Raw genomic sequence first — 16752 nt, 5'->3', positions numbered from 1 at the left:
TCCTAACTCTGTTACTTCATTTCAAGCAGGCTCACTAGGGACATTTATCACATTTGGACACTAAGGTATAGGTTTTGTCTAATAGAACCATGGAAAGCAAGCTTGTAAAATCTCCAAACAAAGAGATTCTGAAAAACAGATACTGCAATTGCATTTATTTTTTCCATGGTGTAGTTTACCTTCTGAAGACAGGTCCACAGGTCTTGGTATAACTTGTTTAATTCTCAGTGTATTAATTCCTTCTGTTTTTCCTAAGAAGAAAAATATCATTACATGGTGATACCAAAGATATTAGAGAGACCTCTCCTCAGAGTCTTTTGTGACTCAGTGCTTGGTACGGTATGGGAGTTTGGGGATTAGAAGACATGGCTTCTAGGAGTAGTTTTGTGAACATGGGTAAAACTCTTAATTACTATATAGTTTACTTCCTTCATCTATAAAATGAGGTCTTTACTATTAATTCCTTCTAAATCATTGGATGGCTTTTAAAAAATTATTATAAAATGTTTCAAATACACAAAAAATACAGAAAATATTCTAATGCATACTCATGGAGCTTATCATCAAAGTATTTCAATTCCTAACATTTCATCTATAATTGCTCACAATTAAAATATTTACAAAATTAAAACCCCTTGTGTATTTCTCCCTTGATCGAGGTCCTATACCTAGTTTCCCAGATCCTGAATTTGTTTTATCATTCCATGTTTCATTAATGTTTAATATATAAAATATATAAAGGTATGTTTTCATATCTTTAACCTATTTTTCTATAGTTGCTCAAAACATTAAAAAAAATAAATTAACAGATACAGTTGAAACCCCTTGTGGATTTCTGCCTTGATCCAAATCCTACGGGGATATATAGATATCCTTAAAAAATTATGATTTTGCATGTTTTCAGTCTTCACATAAATAATATTCCATATATTATCCTTAAATTTGTTCTTTATATTCGCAACTATTTTTGAAACTTATTTTATTTATTTATTTATTTATGAGAGTGTGCACAAGCATGAGCAGGGGTGGGCCAAGAAAGAGGGAGAGAGAGAGAATCAAGCAGGCTCCATGCTCAACAGAGCCTAACTCAGGGCTCAATCTCAGGACCATGAGATCTGACCTGAGTAGAAACCAAGATTCAGACACTTAACTAACTGAGCAAGTCACCCAGGCACCCCTGAAATTTATTAATGTTTATAAATCTAGTGCTAGACTATGGAGTTTAAATGCTCTATAGTATTCCATTGTACAAATATATCATGATTTATTTATCCATTTTCTAGCCCAAGTAAATTTAACTCATTTATAATTTTTGCTATTAGGAACTGCTCTGTAGTGTCGTTTTTATAAATATCTGCTCCTGCATGTATGCAAGAGTTTCTTGAGTGCAGTATTACTCAAAATGCTGGTTCATGCAGTGAGAGTTTGTTGATAGCAGCTGGTGAAGTTCACACTTTGAATAGCTTTCTCTAGGGTATGAATTATTAGACTTTAGCTTACACACAACTCCATCTTCATGAGATATTGTCAAAATGCTTTCCAATTTACTCTTCACCAGAAGTGTATGAAAGTCTCATTGCTCTGTATTGCTACTAACTTGCAGTATTTTGGACTTCAAAACTTTTACCAATCTTTGTCATATTTCTTGCTTTGGGGAAAGCTATCATTTCCCTTTTAAGATGATGTTTACTGTAGATTTTTTCTTTTTGTAGGTATGATATATTGTGTGGAGGACATTCATTCCATCCTATTAAGTGATTTCAACAGTAAAATGGTTAAATTTTTTCTGTATCTAATGAAATAATCCCATGTTTTTTTTGTCCATTAACCTATAAGTGTATTAAATTATATTAATAGATTTTTTAAATGTTAAAAGGACTTTATTTTTGAAATACCTTTTTCATATATTGATGGGTTTGGTTGCAGTATAATCATAAAGATTTTTGCAACAATGTTCATGAATAAGTTTGGTCTGTAATTTTATTTTCTCCTTCTGTGTTATCTGACTTTGGATCTGACTTCTGTTTACCTTAACCATGTAAAACAAGTAGAGAATGTTTCCTCTTTGTAAAACATGAAACAATTTATTTTGATTGTCTATTCCCTGAATGGTTGGTAAAATTGCCTATAAAGCCATGTAGATCTGGTTATGGGATTTTTTTTTGATATATTTTTATAATTTTGATTCCATTTATTTAACAACATAGGTCATTGAGATTTTCTATCTTCTTGAGTCAGTTTAGATGAGTTTCTTTAAAAAAAAAAAGTACATTTCAGAGTGCCTGGGTGGTTTGTTGGTTAAGTGTTCAACTCTTGGTTTTGACTCATGTCATGATCTCACTGTTCCATAAGTTCAAGCCCTCCATTGGGCTCCACGCTGACAGCATGGAGACTGCTTGGTATTGTCTCCCTCTCTCTCTTACCCTTCCCCTGCTCTCTCTCTCTCTTTCAAAATAAATGAAAATAAACTTAAAAAAAATTCCCAGAGTAGAATTTTTTCTTCATCCTGAGCCCATAGCAAATCAGATGTATTTCTCTTTGACATCACTTTGTGCCAGTGGTGAATTTTTAAATTTTTCTTTTCATTAAGGGTGACATTTGTTGAAAGTCTCAGCCTGTCTCTTTATCCATATGGGTATAAAAATATAAATCCCTACAATATCAAAACTGGATCCCTCATTCCATGAAGATGGCCAAGGTATACACATATTCACTTTTTGTTAAGGTTTTTTTGATCCCTCTTTCTTTCTTTCCTCCTTTAGGCTCAGTGCTCATTGAAAGGATGTAATGGGAGTATTTGGGGGACACCTAGCCCACAACATTGCTAGCCCCAGAAGTCCTCATAAGGCTTTTGCCAGAATCAAATGAGAGCCCAGATGTAGAAGTGCTTTGAAGACTAATGAGAATTTTTAATGACTCCTAAAAAGATATGCTTCTTAAGGATCTTAATTGGGAAAATAACTCTCATATAGCCTGGGTTGACTTGCTTTTATTCTTTCTCTTTTGATTTAGGGATGCACTTCTTTTGATCCAGTGGAACATAAGAGTGTTCATGGCTGTGAAGAACTGGCCCTGGATGAGGCTCTTCTTCAAGATCAAGCCTCTTGTTAAATCTGCTGGAATGGGAAAGGAGATAGCTGCTCTGAAGGAAGAGCATGTGCAACTGCAAAAAGCCTTGGAGAAATCAGAATCTGAGAGGGAAGAATTGAAAGCAGAACAAGTCTGCTTCATCAGGGAAAAGAATGATCTGCTTCTTCAGCTGCAAGCTGTGAGTGGCCCCACCATTTGTTCTTCAAATCAAGTTTTTAATTAGAGTCTCTTGTTTTGCAGGCAGTGTTCACTTGAGAAAAATGAAGCATGTGCTTTTCAAATACTATAGCATTTCACCAAACACAATGGAAATACTTAAAGAGACACCCTGTTTCATAGTGAAATGATTTCATTGGCAGGATGTCTTTGAAAAGGGGACAAACTATTAGATGGGTTTTAACTATATTAAAGCACCATAATCTATCACGGGAGCCAGGAAGCTCTGGGTCTTAATTTAAGTTTTGTATGTAGCTCCATACAAATCAAATTTGCTCCATTAGCAAATCAAAAGACAGGATTTAGTAGATCCCAAGAAAAGCTTTACTGAGATCTTCAGGATTATTGCAGTATGTTTCTAATCGGTTTTCCTGATTTTGGTCTCTCTACTTCCCCTTCCCCAGTCTAAATCAACTTTACTCATCAGTCCAATTCTTAAAAACATCAGCTCTTGACATTGGCTTTGCATCAAACTTATTGGTGGAGCATTAAAAAAATAAAAAGAAAGATGCCTAGACCCCACTCTCAGATATTTTGATTAAGCAGGCCCTGCATGAGTCCAAATAATCTATATGGGTGATTCTGATATCCAGTTAGGATTGAGAACCGTAGCTCTGTCTTAAACAAACAATATGTTGCTTTTCTGATGAATAAGCTTCAGATCCTGCAAGATGTGTGTTGTAGACTCCAGACTCCTTTGAGCCTACATCTCCAATCTGATGCCAGTGTGCCCTTACTCGCTGCCTTTCACATTCCTCTTCTCTGGCCACTGGGACTGCTGTTATCCTCAAACATCCCAAAGGCAGGGATGAGATTTTATCCACCTTTATTATATTTTCCACCCCACTTAGCACAGTGCTAAGTTAAAAGATACCAGGTTCCACTACAATTATATACAATTTATAATACAATTCGTACAATACAATTACAAAACTTTTTTTCCTGCTTTTTTAACTTAAGTGGAAAGTAGGGAAAATTTAGTAATTTTAGACAGACCCAAGTTATTCTTTTATTTTAGGGCTATGCTACTCATCAGTGTTCCAATAGGCCATATTTTACATAAGAATTTCACCCAGACCTATATTTTTGATACATTTTTAACATAGCAGTAGTTCCAGAACCTTAGTGCATTTCAGCCTCACCTGGGATGCTTGTTTGAAATACAAATTCCTGGGCCCCACTCCAAACCTACTTTAAATTCATACTGTGAAAATTACAGTTTGTAAGATCATGTTTTGTGTGGCTCAGGGGAGAGGCAGCTTTGGATGAGATCTGGCCTTCCAGTCTTCATCATTCTTCCTATGAACAGAGAGCATGGCCAGTGCTACCTAGGCTGGTATGGAAGATAGAAATGGACCCCACTCATGCAGGGGGTGGTAGGTAAAAGCCTCAGGTACATGATAAAGGATCAGTGTGGGGAACATGGGAAACACATTCAAGCCAGTTCCTGGGAAAACCCAGGAAGGCTAAGATGAGTTCAAATTGTAACTGAGATTTTAAGAGTTGACAGAGCTATGAAATATTTTATTATTCACTTTTAAGGGACACAGCTGAACACAGTAGGGATCAAAGAAAGAAAGATTCTTATAAAATCATTTACTTACTCAAAATACCAGCAGAAGTGAGTAAACCCATTCCAATCAACATCCTGAATATGTGAGAGAAGAACTGCCATCAGGGAGAGGATGTTCCTACTGTTAGCCTGACATACCATTGCTCAGTCGGCCCCCAAATCCTGCCGTCATGTTTAATGAAGGGATCAATGATGGTCGATTGGACTGTCTTCTTCATTCAGTGATGATGACAGATCCAGTACACATACTGAATGGAATAGAGTGAATAGCTTTCTGCTTGTCGACCTGGTATGAACTAAAATCAAATGTTCCCATTATTTCCCAAACATTGGAAGCTTCTCTGATCTGCATGGACTCTTCCTGCTTTAACATTTTTGTTTTGTTTTTAATTTGTCCCTTCTCTTTGCTCCTCAGTGATGGTGGAGATTTACTATTCTATGCCTTCACCATCTGTGCCTCTTTGGGCACCATTTGTTGGGCAGATGGCCATTCTCTCACCAAAAGTTAGCCAGAAACCAATGGTCTAGAATTTTGTCTTTTTTTCTTGATCTGAGTTAATGAAACAACTTATGCAAGGCAAATGGATGGTTAATAAGTTGTCCAAAGTGGTGTATTGTAAAGGATGAATGAGGTCTAGAGATGGAAGACAGAGATGTATGTGAAGTTATATTGCAATGACACCATGGTAATTAAGAACTTGCTCCCAAAGAAAAGGTTTTATTTTGCCTCAGAGACAAATTAGAGAGGTTAAAAGTTATAAAACAAGTTTTGTAGCAAAAAGACAATTGACCCCTTCATTTTTTTTTTGCTTGACCCATAACACAGGAAGAATGGGTCACTCCATGAGAATTAGAGACAACACATTTGAAAGAACAAAAGGAAAGGCTATTTTACACTTGCTATGTATGACTTTTAGAATTTACTCTGGTAGAACATTGAGGAAAAGATTTTCACTGGAAGCAATTGTGAAATCTAGTTAGTGACTTGGAAATAAAATTTATGAATTCTAAATTCAGCCTATAAATAAAAAATACACAACTACTTGTTAGAGGATACCTATATGTATTAAACAAGTGCATCAGGGCACTTATAATAACATAAATCTTCTAGTGTCTGAGGGAACACTGCTTTCTTAAAAGACTGTATTCTGAGCAGGTATCAAACTCTATGCCCATGTGGATGCTTCCAGAAGCTGTGATTTAAGCAGTACACCACTGATTTTTGGAGGCATGTTATCTCCTTTAGGCCACCAGGATTCTATTAAGTGCTTTAGAAGAGGTAATCTAATCTACCGAATGGCCCAAAAGATCAAAAGCACCTCCAAGCACCAGCAACTCCTCCACTTCTCAACAATAGGATCAGGGAACTGGGAATATTATTTCACCTGCTGAGGAAAGGCGGGTGAAAGTGCTGGTCACAGGGCAGGCAATTATCTCTTTGCTATGCGTTAAGCAGCATTTTCGCCTAGCTGATAAATTATTTCCAGCTGTTGGCAACAATTTTCTCCTCATCATGGCAGGAGCAAGAGACCCTGGCAAATGTTGAAGAGCAGTGCGAGTCGCTGATTAAATCCAAGATCCAGCTGGAGGCCAGAGTCAAGGTGCTGTCTGTGCGGGTGGAGGAAGAAGAGGAGATAAATTCCGAGCTGACTGCCAGGGGGCGGAAGCTCGAAGATGAATGTTCCGAGTTGAAGAAAGAAATCGATGACCTGGAAACACTATTGGCGAAGTCACAGAAGGAGAAGTGTGCTACAGAGCACAAGGTACTTTTTCTATAATGTTAGGGAGGCCTGGATGCCCCAATCCTACTCCCTGTCGGGTTCCGGCACCAGACTTGCTCGGCTCAAATTAATTAACACGATAGCCTCCAACTTTGCAGCAGTGGGAGTCAGACTGGCATAAAATGAAGTATCTGATGAACTGTACTGTCCCCATTCAAACTTCCAATTCACACTTATGGAGCCCCACTTAATTTTCCAAATGATACATTTTCACTTGTTTCAATCTTATTACATCTGAAATCTAATAGAAAGAGCAGAGGGTTTCATTGGGCCTCTAAGTATCCTTTTTGGGGAAGAGAGCTAACATGATACCGTTTACTGAAAGGTGACTCGGGGGTATGTCTGAACCCCTAGCTCTGCCATTAATTTAAACTTTGACCTTGAAGATGCCACTTTAATTCCAGTTAAAGACTTTGACGTGCTGTCCGCTTCAGTTGAGGGTTTTAACTTGTGCATCTGTGTATGGATTGAAACTAGCTGAGGACTCTGTACCAAACCTCTGATAAACAACTGGTCTCTAAAATGACACTGTAATTTTGGCAGATGATTAAATAGCAACTCTTTGCCATTGGTTCCCTTTCATAAAAAGCACGTGGGCCTGATACAGCCAGCTTCCATTTTTATGTATTTCAACAGCTGGAATGCTTCTTTCATTGCCACTGTCGGGATGTGAGACACCACAAGATTCCTACGTGCCCCATGAATACTCACAAAACTACCTTTAGTGGTGTTCTTGTTATATAATAATATGACACTCTAAAAATGGCATCAAATGAGCTATCCTGATAATATCTGATTAACCTGAATACCTCATTCCCTAACTGTGTGTGTGTGTGTGTGTGTGTGTGTGTGTGTGTGTGTAAGAAAAAGTGAATTTAGAGTTTTTAACAGTATATTGGGAATTTGGTTCTTTATGACATTGGATACCTCCTGAGACTATACTAGAAAAGAGAGAAGATGGCCGTTAGCATTATGTCCACCTTCCCAGTGGAAACTCTAATGCTGCTATCATTGTTGTCTTCCCATAGGTCAAGAACCTGACTGAGGAAGTCGAGTCTCTAAGTGAGGATATCGGCAAACTTAACAGAGCGGCCAAGGTCATGCAGGAGACCCATCAGCAGACCCTGGATGACCTACGCACAGAGGAGGAAAAACTCAGCAGCCTGAGCAAAGCCAAGGTGAAGGTAGAACAACAAGTAGATGAGGTAGGTAGTGTACTATCTAGCTAGTTTGCTCCCCACATGCATACAAACCTCTGATTTTTACTCAATCTACTTGACAGTTTTGGAAAAACTTTGTGGCATGGCTTGTTTCCTTAATATTTGGAAACAGAGGTTTAGTTTTTCTTAATGTACACCGAACCACTACAGGAGAAGAGAAGCCCCAGCATGAAATCTGTCAGTTTTTAAATGCAACCTTCATACAACCCTGGGCAGTGGGAGAGCACTGAGATGAATTATAAAAGATTATCCCTGTAAGTGACTGAGTTTTCCTCATAGCTCCCACGGAAACTGGTGTTTTGCCCAACGATATGCTCGTTCTCTGTTTGACATGAGGTTGAAAGATTAGTTTCAAGGCCCTGTTGTGTCTCCAGTGGTGTGCTGAGGTTTATTTATAATTGAAAGATATGTAAATCACAAGCTGTGTTCTACCTACACTTTGGTAAAATACTTGTGAGATTCTAAAGACAGTGTCCGTGTTCTGCCTCCAAACACCCTGTGAGATGAAGATGTTTCAAACCACTCTTAATGGTTGCCTCACCATTCCTCCTACCCCCTGCCCCCTGCCCCACTGACATAGCATATGCATTCACTCTCTTATTTGCCCAAAAGCTTAGCCTTTATAAAATTGCTGACAAGGATGGTCTGGTTTTATTTGCATTATTTGCTTCTTTTTCCTCATGCCTTTCTATCAATTTCCTCTATTACCTGGTCGTTGTTTCAATTCTCTTCCCATTTCCACTGCTGGTGTGTCTCACAAAGCCTCAGTATAAGGATTTATTGTGTGTGCGTGCGCTCTCTCGCTCATACACATGCACACAATTACTTGTTTTCTCCTGGAGTTTATCTACTTTCAGGTTTTTACATACTCCTTCCAGAAATTCTCCCACCTCCTCCCATTTGAATTTTGTATATTTTGCTGGTTACAGGAAATAGCTTCTACTGCTGAAAAGTAATCACATCAATGATCAAATAGACATAGTGTAACTGTTATCTAGCCTCCTGCTAAACCAACCTTGGTATTGTTGACAACACTAATCCAGACAAAACTGGAATGTTCTGACCACCTTGGTGGGAAACGAGAATATGACATAATGTTATGGACTAGAAGAGGGTACCGAGGTGGTAAAGAAGGTATAGGAATCATGTCCTGTGAGATGTGTTCGAAAGGGTCTGTGATACTGAGTTGGGAGACTCAGGAGAGCTGCCTAACATTCATAGATGATCGTGTGGAGACATATTTGCTTGGTGCTGCTCCAGGGAGCAGAGTTTAGACTCATGAGAAGAATTTACTGAGAACATTTTTGGCTTCTTATGAAGAAGCGCTCCTGAGTAAATGGACTTACCCACCCATGAAATGAGCTGCTGTGTGAGGAAGTGGGCTTCCCATCAGTGGGAAACAATCAAACAAGGCCTCACTGGTTATTTATTATTGGTTCCTTCCTTAAGACTGAGCCTCATATTCTTTAATCTCTAAAGTTTTCTTTCATCACTGTAATTTCTAGATTTTTTGTTGTCCTAGTGATGCATGCAATATATATTTTTAAATATCTACATAACTGGGCGTCATTTACATAATCTGTGCATGTATTTTTCTTTTTTTCCAGAAGGTAAGTGTTAGTGAACACATCTAGTGAAGTATAAACTTTACGTATTTATTTGGCTAAATAATTACTCCTTTTGTCAGCTTGAGGGTGCCCTTGAGCAGGAGAGGAAAGCGAGAATGAACTGTGAAAGGGAAAAGAGCAAACTGGAGGGCGATCTGAAGCTGAACCTCATGAGTGTGGAGCACCTGGAGAGCGGCCAGCTGCAGCTGACAGAAAAGCTGAGGAAGTAAGTCACCTCGCTGTGGATGCGAGATTCGGGGAGACCTTATATTGGAAGGAATAGCTTTCTCATGGCACTTATCCTCATGACTCCAGGGCCAGATGTCTCAACACCTGACTGGGAAGATAACAAGCCTAGGAAATGAATTTTTTTTTTTTTTTGCTGGACTTTATTATATGGTTGCAAAAAGAGAGTAAATGCATAATCTAGAAGAATATGACTGAGGAAGCATCTGACTAGCAGATTGGAAAGAAAGGTGTAAAGCCTATGACTTGTGAATTATTGAAATTTGAGACTACAAGTCCAAAAATAAAAATGGCTCCCTTCTTTTACTCATGATGAGACCAATGGCATAAAAAGTAGAACAAAAAAAAAAGACTAAACTAAACAAAAAAACCCTAAACCCTTTAGTATGGAGTTCAATATAGCCTTTGATCTCTTTGAAAAAAGTTTGCCAGATATAACTTCATTAATATGTATATAGCTTTTCTATCAAGTAATTTATGATCTAAATATTAAACCTTAAAATCGAAAGCAAAACATAACAATCAAAATTAGCAAAACTTTCAGCTCACATGAACTCAAGGCAAGGTGGCTTCTCAGTTAATTTTACTGCTTAGTGAAATGGACTTTCTCATCTTGTCTCTTGTCATCCCCTGCTTAGCTAGACTTTCTTCTCACCATTAGGGATTTTCAAGTTATTGCAAAAAGATAAAATAGGAGGGAGAAACAGTGAAGCCCAAGAGTGAGGTAAGGCCAGGGTAAAGCCGGGAGCAGGTCCATCACTGGAGCCACAGGAAAGAACACAGTCAAGTGAGCATCACTGAGCTTCTGGTTTTTCTGTTTGTCTACATGAGTTGCCATGATACATGCTCATGTTCAGGTTTTGTTCATATTCTGATGAGTTACTGAACTTGATAGGTGTTTGGAAAAGAAGTAATCCTATAAATGTATGGAACATTGAAATGATGATAGAAGTCTCTTAGCATTCCATTTTAAGATCATGTTTTAGCTCAGCAAAGTGAAAATGATGTTCCATGTCCTTGTAGGCCACAGGTCAAAGAGCTCTGGCATTTTAGAAATCCATGTTTTTGGAAAGATATAACATTAACTGTCAAACTTTTTCTCTAAATGGACCTATGTATATATAGAAACATAATATGTGATAAAGGTGGCATTTCAAATTAGTGATGACTAGAGTACTTAATAAACGGTGCTGAGATTATTAGCTATTCATTTTCTGAGATGAAAGTTAACACACTATTCATACACACAAAATCCAGTTGCACTAAAGAATTAAAGGTAAAGACAAGGCTATAAAACGGTTAGAAGATTCAGCTTTATTCACAGTAGCTAAGATATGGAAACAACCCAAACGTCCATTGATGGATAAATGGATAAAGAAAATATGGTGTTTACACACAATGAAATTTTATTCAGCCTTTTATTTTATTTTATTTTATTTTATTTTATTTTATTTATATTATTTTTGAGAGAGAGAGAGAGAGTACATGAAGGAGGGGCAGAGAGAGAGGGGGAGAGAGAATCCCAAGCAGACTCAGCACTGTCAGCATGGAGCCCAGTGTGGGCTCAATCTCAGAACTCTGATATCATGGCCTGAGACAAAATAAAGACCTGGAAGCTCACCTGATAGAGCCACCCAGGCACCCCTCTAATTCAGCCTTTAAAAACAAGGTAATCCTGCCATATGTGACACCATAGATGAATCTTGGGGATACGATACTGAGTGAAATAAAGCGGTCATAGAAGAACAAGTACTTCATGAATCCATTTATGTGAGGCATCTAAAATAGTCAAACTTACAGAAACAGAGTAGAATGGTAGTTGCTTAGGGCTGGAGGGAGTGGAAAATAGGGAGTTGTTATTCAATGGGTATAAAGTTTCAGTTATGAAAGATGACTGAGTTCTAAAAATCTGCTATACAACATTGTCCCTATAGTTAACATTACTGTATTGTGCACTTACATATTTATTAAGAGGGTACATCTCATGTTAAATGTTCTTACCACGATAAAAACAATACAAATCTTTGCAAGAAAATTTAGGTAATAAATCTTAGAAAATTGGCAGGTTAGGGGCACCTGGGTGGCTCAGTCGGTTAAGTGTCCGACTTCAGCTCAGGTCATGATCTCACGGTTTGTGAGTTCGAGCCCCGCGTCGGGCTCTGTGCTGACAGTTCAGAGCCTGGAGCCTGCTTCAGATTCTGTGTCTCCCTCTCCCTCTGCCCCTCCCCTGCTCACTCTCTGACTCTCTCTGTCTTTCAATAGTAAATAAACGTTAAAAAAAAATAAAAAAAAAAAAAGAAAACTGGCAGGTTAAATTTTCTTGAATAAGTGACAAAAGCCAAAGACAGAAAAAGAATATCTTGATACTTAACGATACGACATTTCTAAACATTTATGTGGCAAAAGCCAACATAAGTAAAATTGGAACAAGTTATACAAGGTGTGAGAAATATTTTCAGGAGATACCAGAAAATAAGAATACTAAAAGAAAATTTATAATTCATTAATTATATGAACAATCTAGTAGACAAATGATCAAAGGATGCCACCAGGTAGTTCGTTTGGTTTATTGGCCATTTTTAAATGACAAGATGCCGCCTCACTGTTAAGCAAGGACATTAAAGACTAAGGCATTCTAATTTTCCAATTTCTGTCAGATTAGGAATAATTTAGAAGTATGCTAATATTAGGCGTAAATATAGAGAAATAATCTCACACTGCTACTGAAGGGCAAAGGGCAGGGTTATGTATTTTTAAGCACACACTTATACCTGACCCAGGGAATTCCCTACTCTGTATCTAAGGAAACACTCACATGTGCACAAGGGGGCATGGTTATGAACAGTGTCATTTACAGAAGGAAAATATTGGGGAAAACCTAAGGGCTTATTAATGGGGAAGTGGATAAATCAACTACAGGATGTCTAAATTATGGAATAGTATGTCACAGTTAATTTTTAAAATGAAGTAATGTATGGGCCAACATGAAAAAAAACTCAAATGTGTTATTGGGTTAAAAATAAGTTATGGAACTATAAATACAAATTATTTATATTTACATTTATATTTAATTATATATTTATTTATATTATTAATTATATATTATAATATGTTATAATATTATATTAATTGTATATAATAATATACTATATTATTAATTATTTATATTATTTTATTTATTTATATATTTAATTATATTTATAGTTAATATTACATATTATACCTTTCACAGTAGAGAAAATGAAACTATTTCTACCTATATGTAAACACAAATGCATGTCAATACTTAGAAAAAATGTCTGGAAGGATTCATACCAAATTGATAATGGTGGTTACCTCTTGGGAAGGAACAAAGATTGGGTGTGAGAGCCAAGGAGACTTCAGATATAGATGTAGTAGTTGAATTTTTATAAGAGAATAATTTCATGTGTTATTATTATAATTTTTAAAATATTTAAGTCAAATGTTATCACCTAAGAAATTCTATTTGATGCATTTTTCCCTTACAGGAAAGAACTAGAAATGAATCAGATGAGTTCAAAGGTGGAGAAGGAGAAAGGCCTGGTGGCTCAGCTTCAGAACATGGTTAAAGAGCTTCAGGTAATCATTTCTCATGTAGCTATATGTAGATTCATGGGTAATAATTGGTACTTTAATGACAAATGCTTTGCCAAGGTACCCATACCCTGAGGCAACCATGGACAGAAGCAGAAAAGAGCAGTGGTTAAGAAGGAAAACTGCCACATTCCACAGATAAGTGACTTGGAAAAATTACCTCTTAAGCTTAGATTTTCTTACCATAATAAAAACACGTAATTTGTCGAATATTTGTGGTGAACCAAACATTGTGCTAAAATCCTAGATACGTATTTTTTTCAGTTATTAATCTTCCTGACAGCCTTTGAGCTAATATTATTAAATGCAACAGTACATTTAAGTGGTAAGCATAGTGCTTGATCTGTGGTAAGCATTCAGTGTTAGCAATTTAATTTTTTATGATGATTAGTTTTTGTGATTAGAAAACAATTCTATTTCTGTGCTGAAAATCTGTTTTTTACCTACTCGTAGTCTCAAAACATTATTTGGTAATGGGATGCTATTTATAAGTTTTAGACCATGTGGCTGTTTTACACTATTTGACCATGTTATAAAATAATATAAGTATGAATGGATATATACACATACACACATATATGTAACTCCTCACATATGCTGTATGCATATACATCTGTATGATAGATGTTTTTCCTTTGGAGCTAAATATTTATCTCAGTAATGTAACCATTACTCAAAATAATTTTGAGCCTCTTTCTGATAATTATTTTCTGAGACATTTTAAACCAAATAAGAAAAACAGTCTCACTGATTTATAGGCATGATTTCAAACACAATATTAATCTCCAAGCGATTATCTATCATATTCACCAGGCTTGTCTTCAAATGATACTTGACTTTATCCAAAATAAAAAGACTCAAAAATTTCAATTTATCCAAAAGACAAATTCTCTTACCTTCATGATTTAAAAAAAATGCTTTAGGGGTGCCTGGGTGGCTCAGTCGGTTAAGTGTCCAACTTTGGCTCAGGTCATGATCTCCTGGTTTGTGGGTTCAAGCCCCGCGTCAGGCTCTGTGCTGTCAGTTCAGAGCCTGGAGTTTGCTTTGGATTCTGTCTCCCTCTCTCCTTGCCCCTCCCCAACTCATGCTCTGTCTCTCAAAAAATGAATAAACATTAAAACAATTTTTTTTTAATGCTCTAAAGATTATTTCTGAAGAAATGTTCTAGAAATGTTTGTTTTAATGATAGTATTGTTTGGGACAAAGGTATTGGATCCCAGAATAACTAGTTGGAAGGGGATCACGTTTACTTGGGTGTGGAAATCACAAATTTTTTAGCGCCTTCTCTGTCCCAACTCATCTACAGATCTGGTAGCCTACATATTGGCATGATCTAGAAATCGGCATCCTCGAAACCATGGTACTCTAATTTAAAGGAAAGGAAACATGCTCTAAACTAGATACTATCCTTTTCCACTCCCATCCTAACCTATGCCTAATTATTTAAGGTAATGTTATTGAACATCAGTGGCTTTCCTGTGCTGTACTATAATGATGCTATCAAGATTTGTAGAGCTATTTGCCCTCACACTACAAGAGTTTGGGGCTCTGAGAGTTCTTGTCACTAATTTCCTTTATCTAATAATTCTGCCTCTAATGGTATCAGATTACTACTCACCGTAGCACTCCCCATTCCTCCACCCATTTTAATTCGTTACTTCGGATCTCCTGGTGCTTGAAATCACCTGCAGACCAAGAAACCAAGTAACCAAGTTTGGCAGAACTGTGTGTGAAATTAAATTGATGCTGTTTCTTATGAGTAAGTTGCTTGAACTCAGATATTTTTTTGATTCATCAGATATTTGCCCAAGATCCCAATAATTGAGATTGGTAAATGAATCCCAGATGCGTGAGGTATTGTGTATAAAATTCATCATGTTAGTTTTTATTAAGCTCTTGAAATTTTTTTTTTTCTTGTTCTATGAAAGGTGTTTCCTCTTCTTTTGGAAAGTCCTCTTTACTGTAGTTTCTCCTCCACGTATAGAATTTAATGAAGTTGCTCATCAACAAGGGCTGGGAGATCTGGAGGAAGGGCACATTTGAACTCTGGTCTTTGTAGTGATTTGGGGAAAATCATTTAATTTCTATGTATTAAAACCAAAGGTATTACATGACTTTTCTTAGTTTTGATACAGTTTTAAAAAATACAGTAAAGCTCTTGAATATAAAATATGCTACAAGTGCTTAGTAAAAGCCAAAATTATTTATTGCTGCAGAATCAGATACAGGATTTGAAAAGGGAACTGGAAACTGAAAGGACCACTCGAGCCAAGATGGAGAGGGAGAGAGCTGACCTCACACAAGAACTGGAAGACTTGAATGAAAGGCTGGAGGAGGCAGGAGGCACCCGTTTGGCTCAGCTAGACATAATGAAGAAACAGGAAACAAAATTCCAGAAGCTTCGTCAAGACATGGAAAAGGCCACACTGCACTTTGAGGCAACTTCTGCCTCTTTGAAGAAGAGACATGCAGACAGCTTGTCTGAGCTCCAGGGCCGGCTAGAAAATCTACAACAGGTCAAGCAGAAATTGGAAAAAGACAAGAGTGACTTACAGCTAGAAGTGGGTGACCTCCTGACCAATGTTGAGCAGATGACCAGAGCTAAGGTAAGCATCCTCGTCTACCTTATGGACTTCAGGACATGGAAGTAGGTAGGGGAGGCAAAGGAAAAGAAAAATAAACTGGATTGGTGACTTGAGATATTTGCTAACGGAGGCTGTATTTCTTTACATTGACTAGATCAGGCTTAAGCTCAGTGCGCGTTGTTAAGGTCACATGGCTATTACCTGACTGTAGCCTGACAGTAGCTTCTGGTTTAATTGGAGTTCCAGGCCATGTTTCTTGTGGGTCTTTCTGATGATGACATAAGTAAGTAGGCTAGAAAGTGAAGCCACTAGCTATGTGAGTCGTGTGTCTCTCTTGAAGGATGGCTTTGCGTTGGGAGCACACCTCGGGGGTGGCTCAGATACGCTTGGGTCTGTCTTGATGAATGGTGGACGCAAAGAACTTTGCTAAGGGGAGAGACTTTTTTCTCCTTCATGTTCTCTGGCATCTCTTTAACCAGCCAGCATGAGAAGGAAGTTTCACCATGTATTCTTTCTTCACCTAGACCACTAATCCATATAGTATAAGCTCTCATATCAAATGACTAGTATCAGATCACAGGTAATGGCCATCCTATCTTCTGGTAGTTGAGAGGGGGCTTAGTTTAGGTTAAGCAGAACAAATAGAGGCCTCCCTCATTTTACCGACCTTTGCTTTATTGTGCTTCACAGATGTTGTGGTTTTTACAATTGAAGGTTTGTGGCAACCCTGAGGAAGTCTATCGGTGCCATTGATGCAACAGCATATGTTCACTCCATGCCTCTGTGGCACGGTTTAGTAATTCTCACAACATTTAAAAC

The 16752-nt window shown here is 37.4% G+C and overlaps 1 protein-coding gene across 1 annotated transcript in view; it reads left to right on the top strand.

Moving 5' to 3' along the window:
* MYH15 (myosin heavy chain 15) overlaps positions 1 to 16752 on the top strand; it is a 151082-nt gene that overhangs the window by 70314 nt on the left and 64016 nt on the right. Inside the window, exons 23-28 of the mRNA XM_042902997.1 lie at positions 3013 to 3268; positions 6400 to 6642; positions 7689 to 7865; positions 9568 to 9713; positions 13243 to 13333; positions 15565 to 15954. Coding sequence (XP_042758931.1) covers positions 3013 to 3268; positions 6400 to 6642; positions 7689 to 7865; positions 9568 to 9713; positions 13243 to 13333; positions 15565 to 15954 — 1303 coding nt within the window. The remainder of the gene's footprint in view (positions 1 to 3012; positions 3269 to 6399; positions 6643 to 7688; positions 7866 to 9567; positions 9714 to 13242; positions 13334 to 15564; positions 15955 to 16752) is intronic.

Source organism: Panthera leo, chromosome C2 (genome assembly GCF_018350215.1).
Source record: "Panthera leo isolate Ple1 chromosome C2, P.leo_Ple1_pat1.1, whole genome shotgun sequence".
NCBI classification, from domain to species: Eukaryota; Metazoa; Chordata; class Mammalia; order Carnivora; family Felidae; genus Panthera; species Panthera leo.
This window is presented reverse-complemented; position numbering and strand designations above follow the sequence as displayed.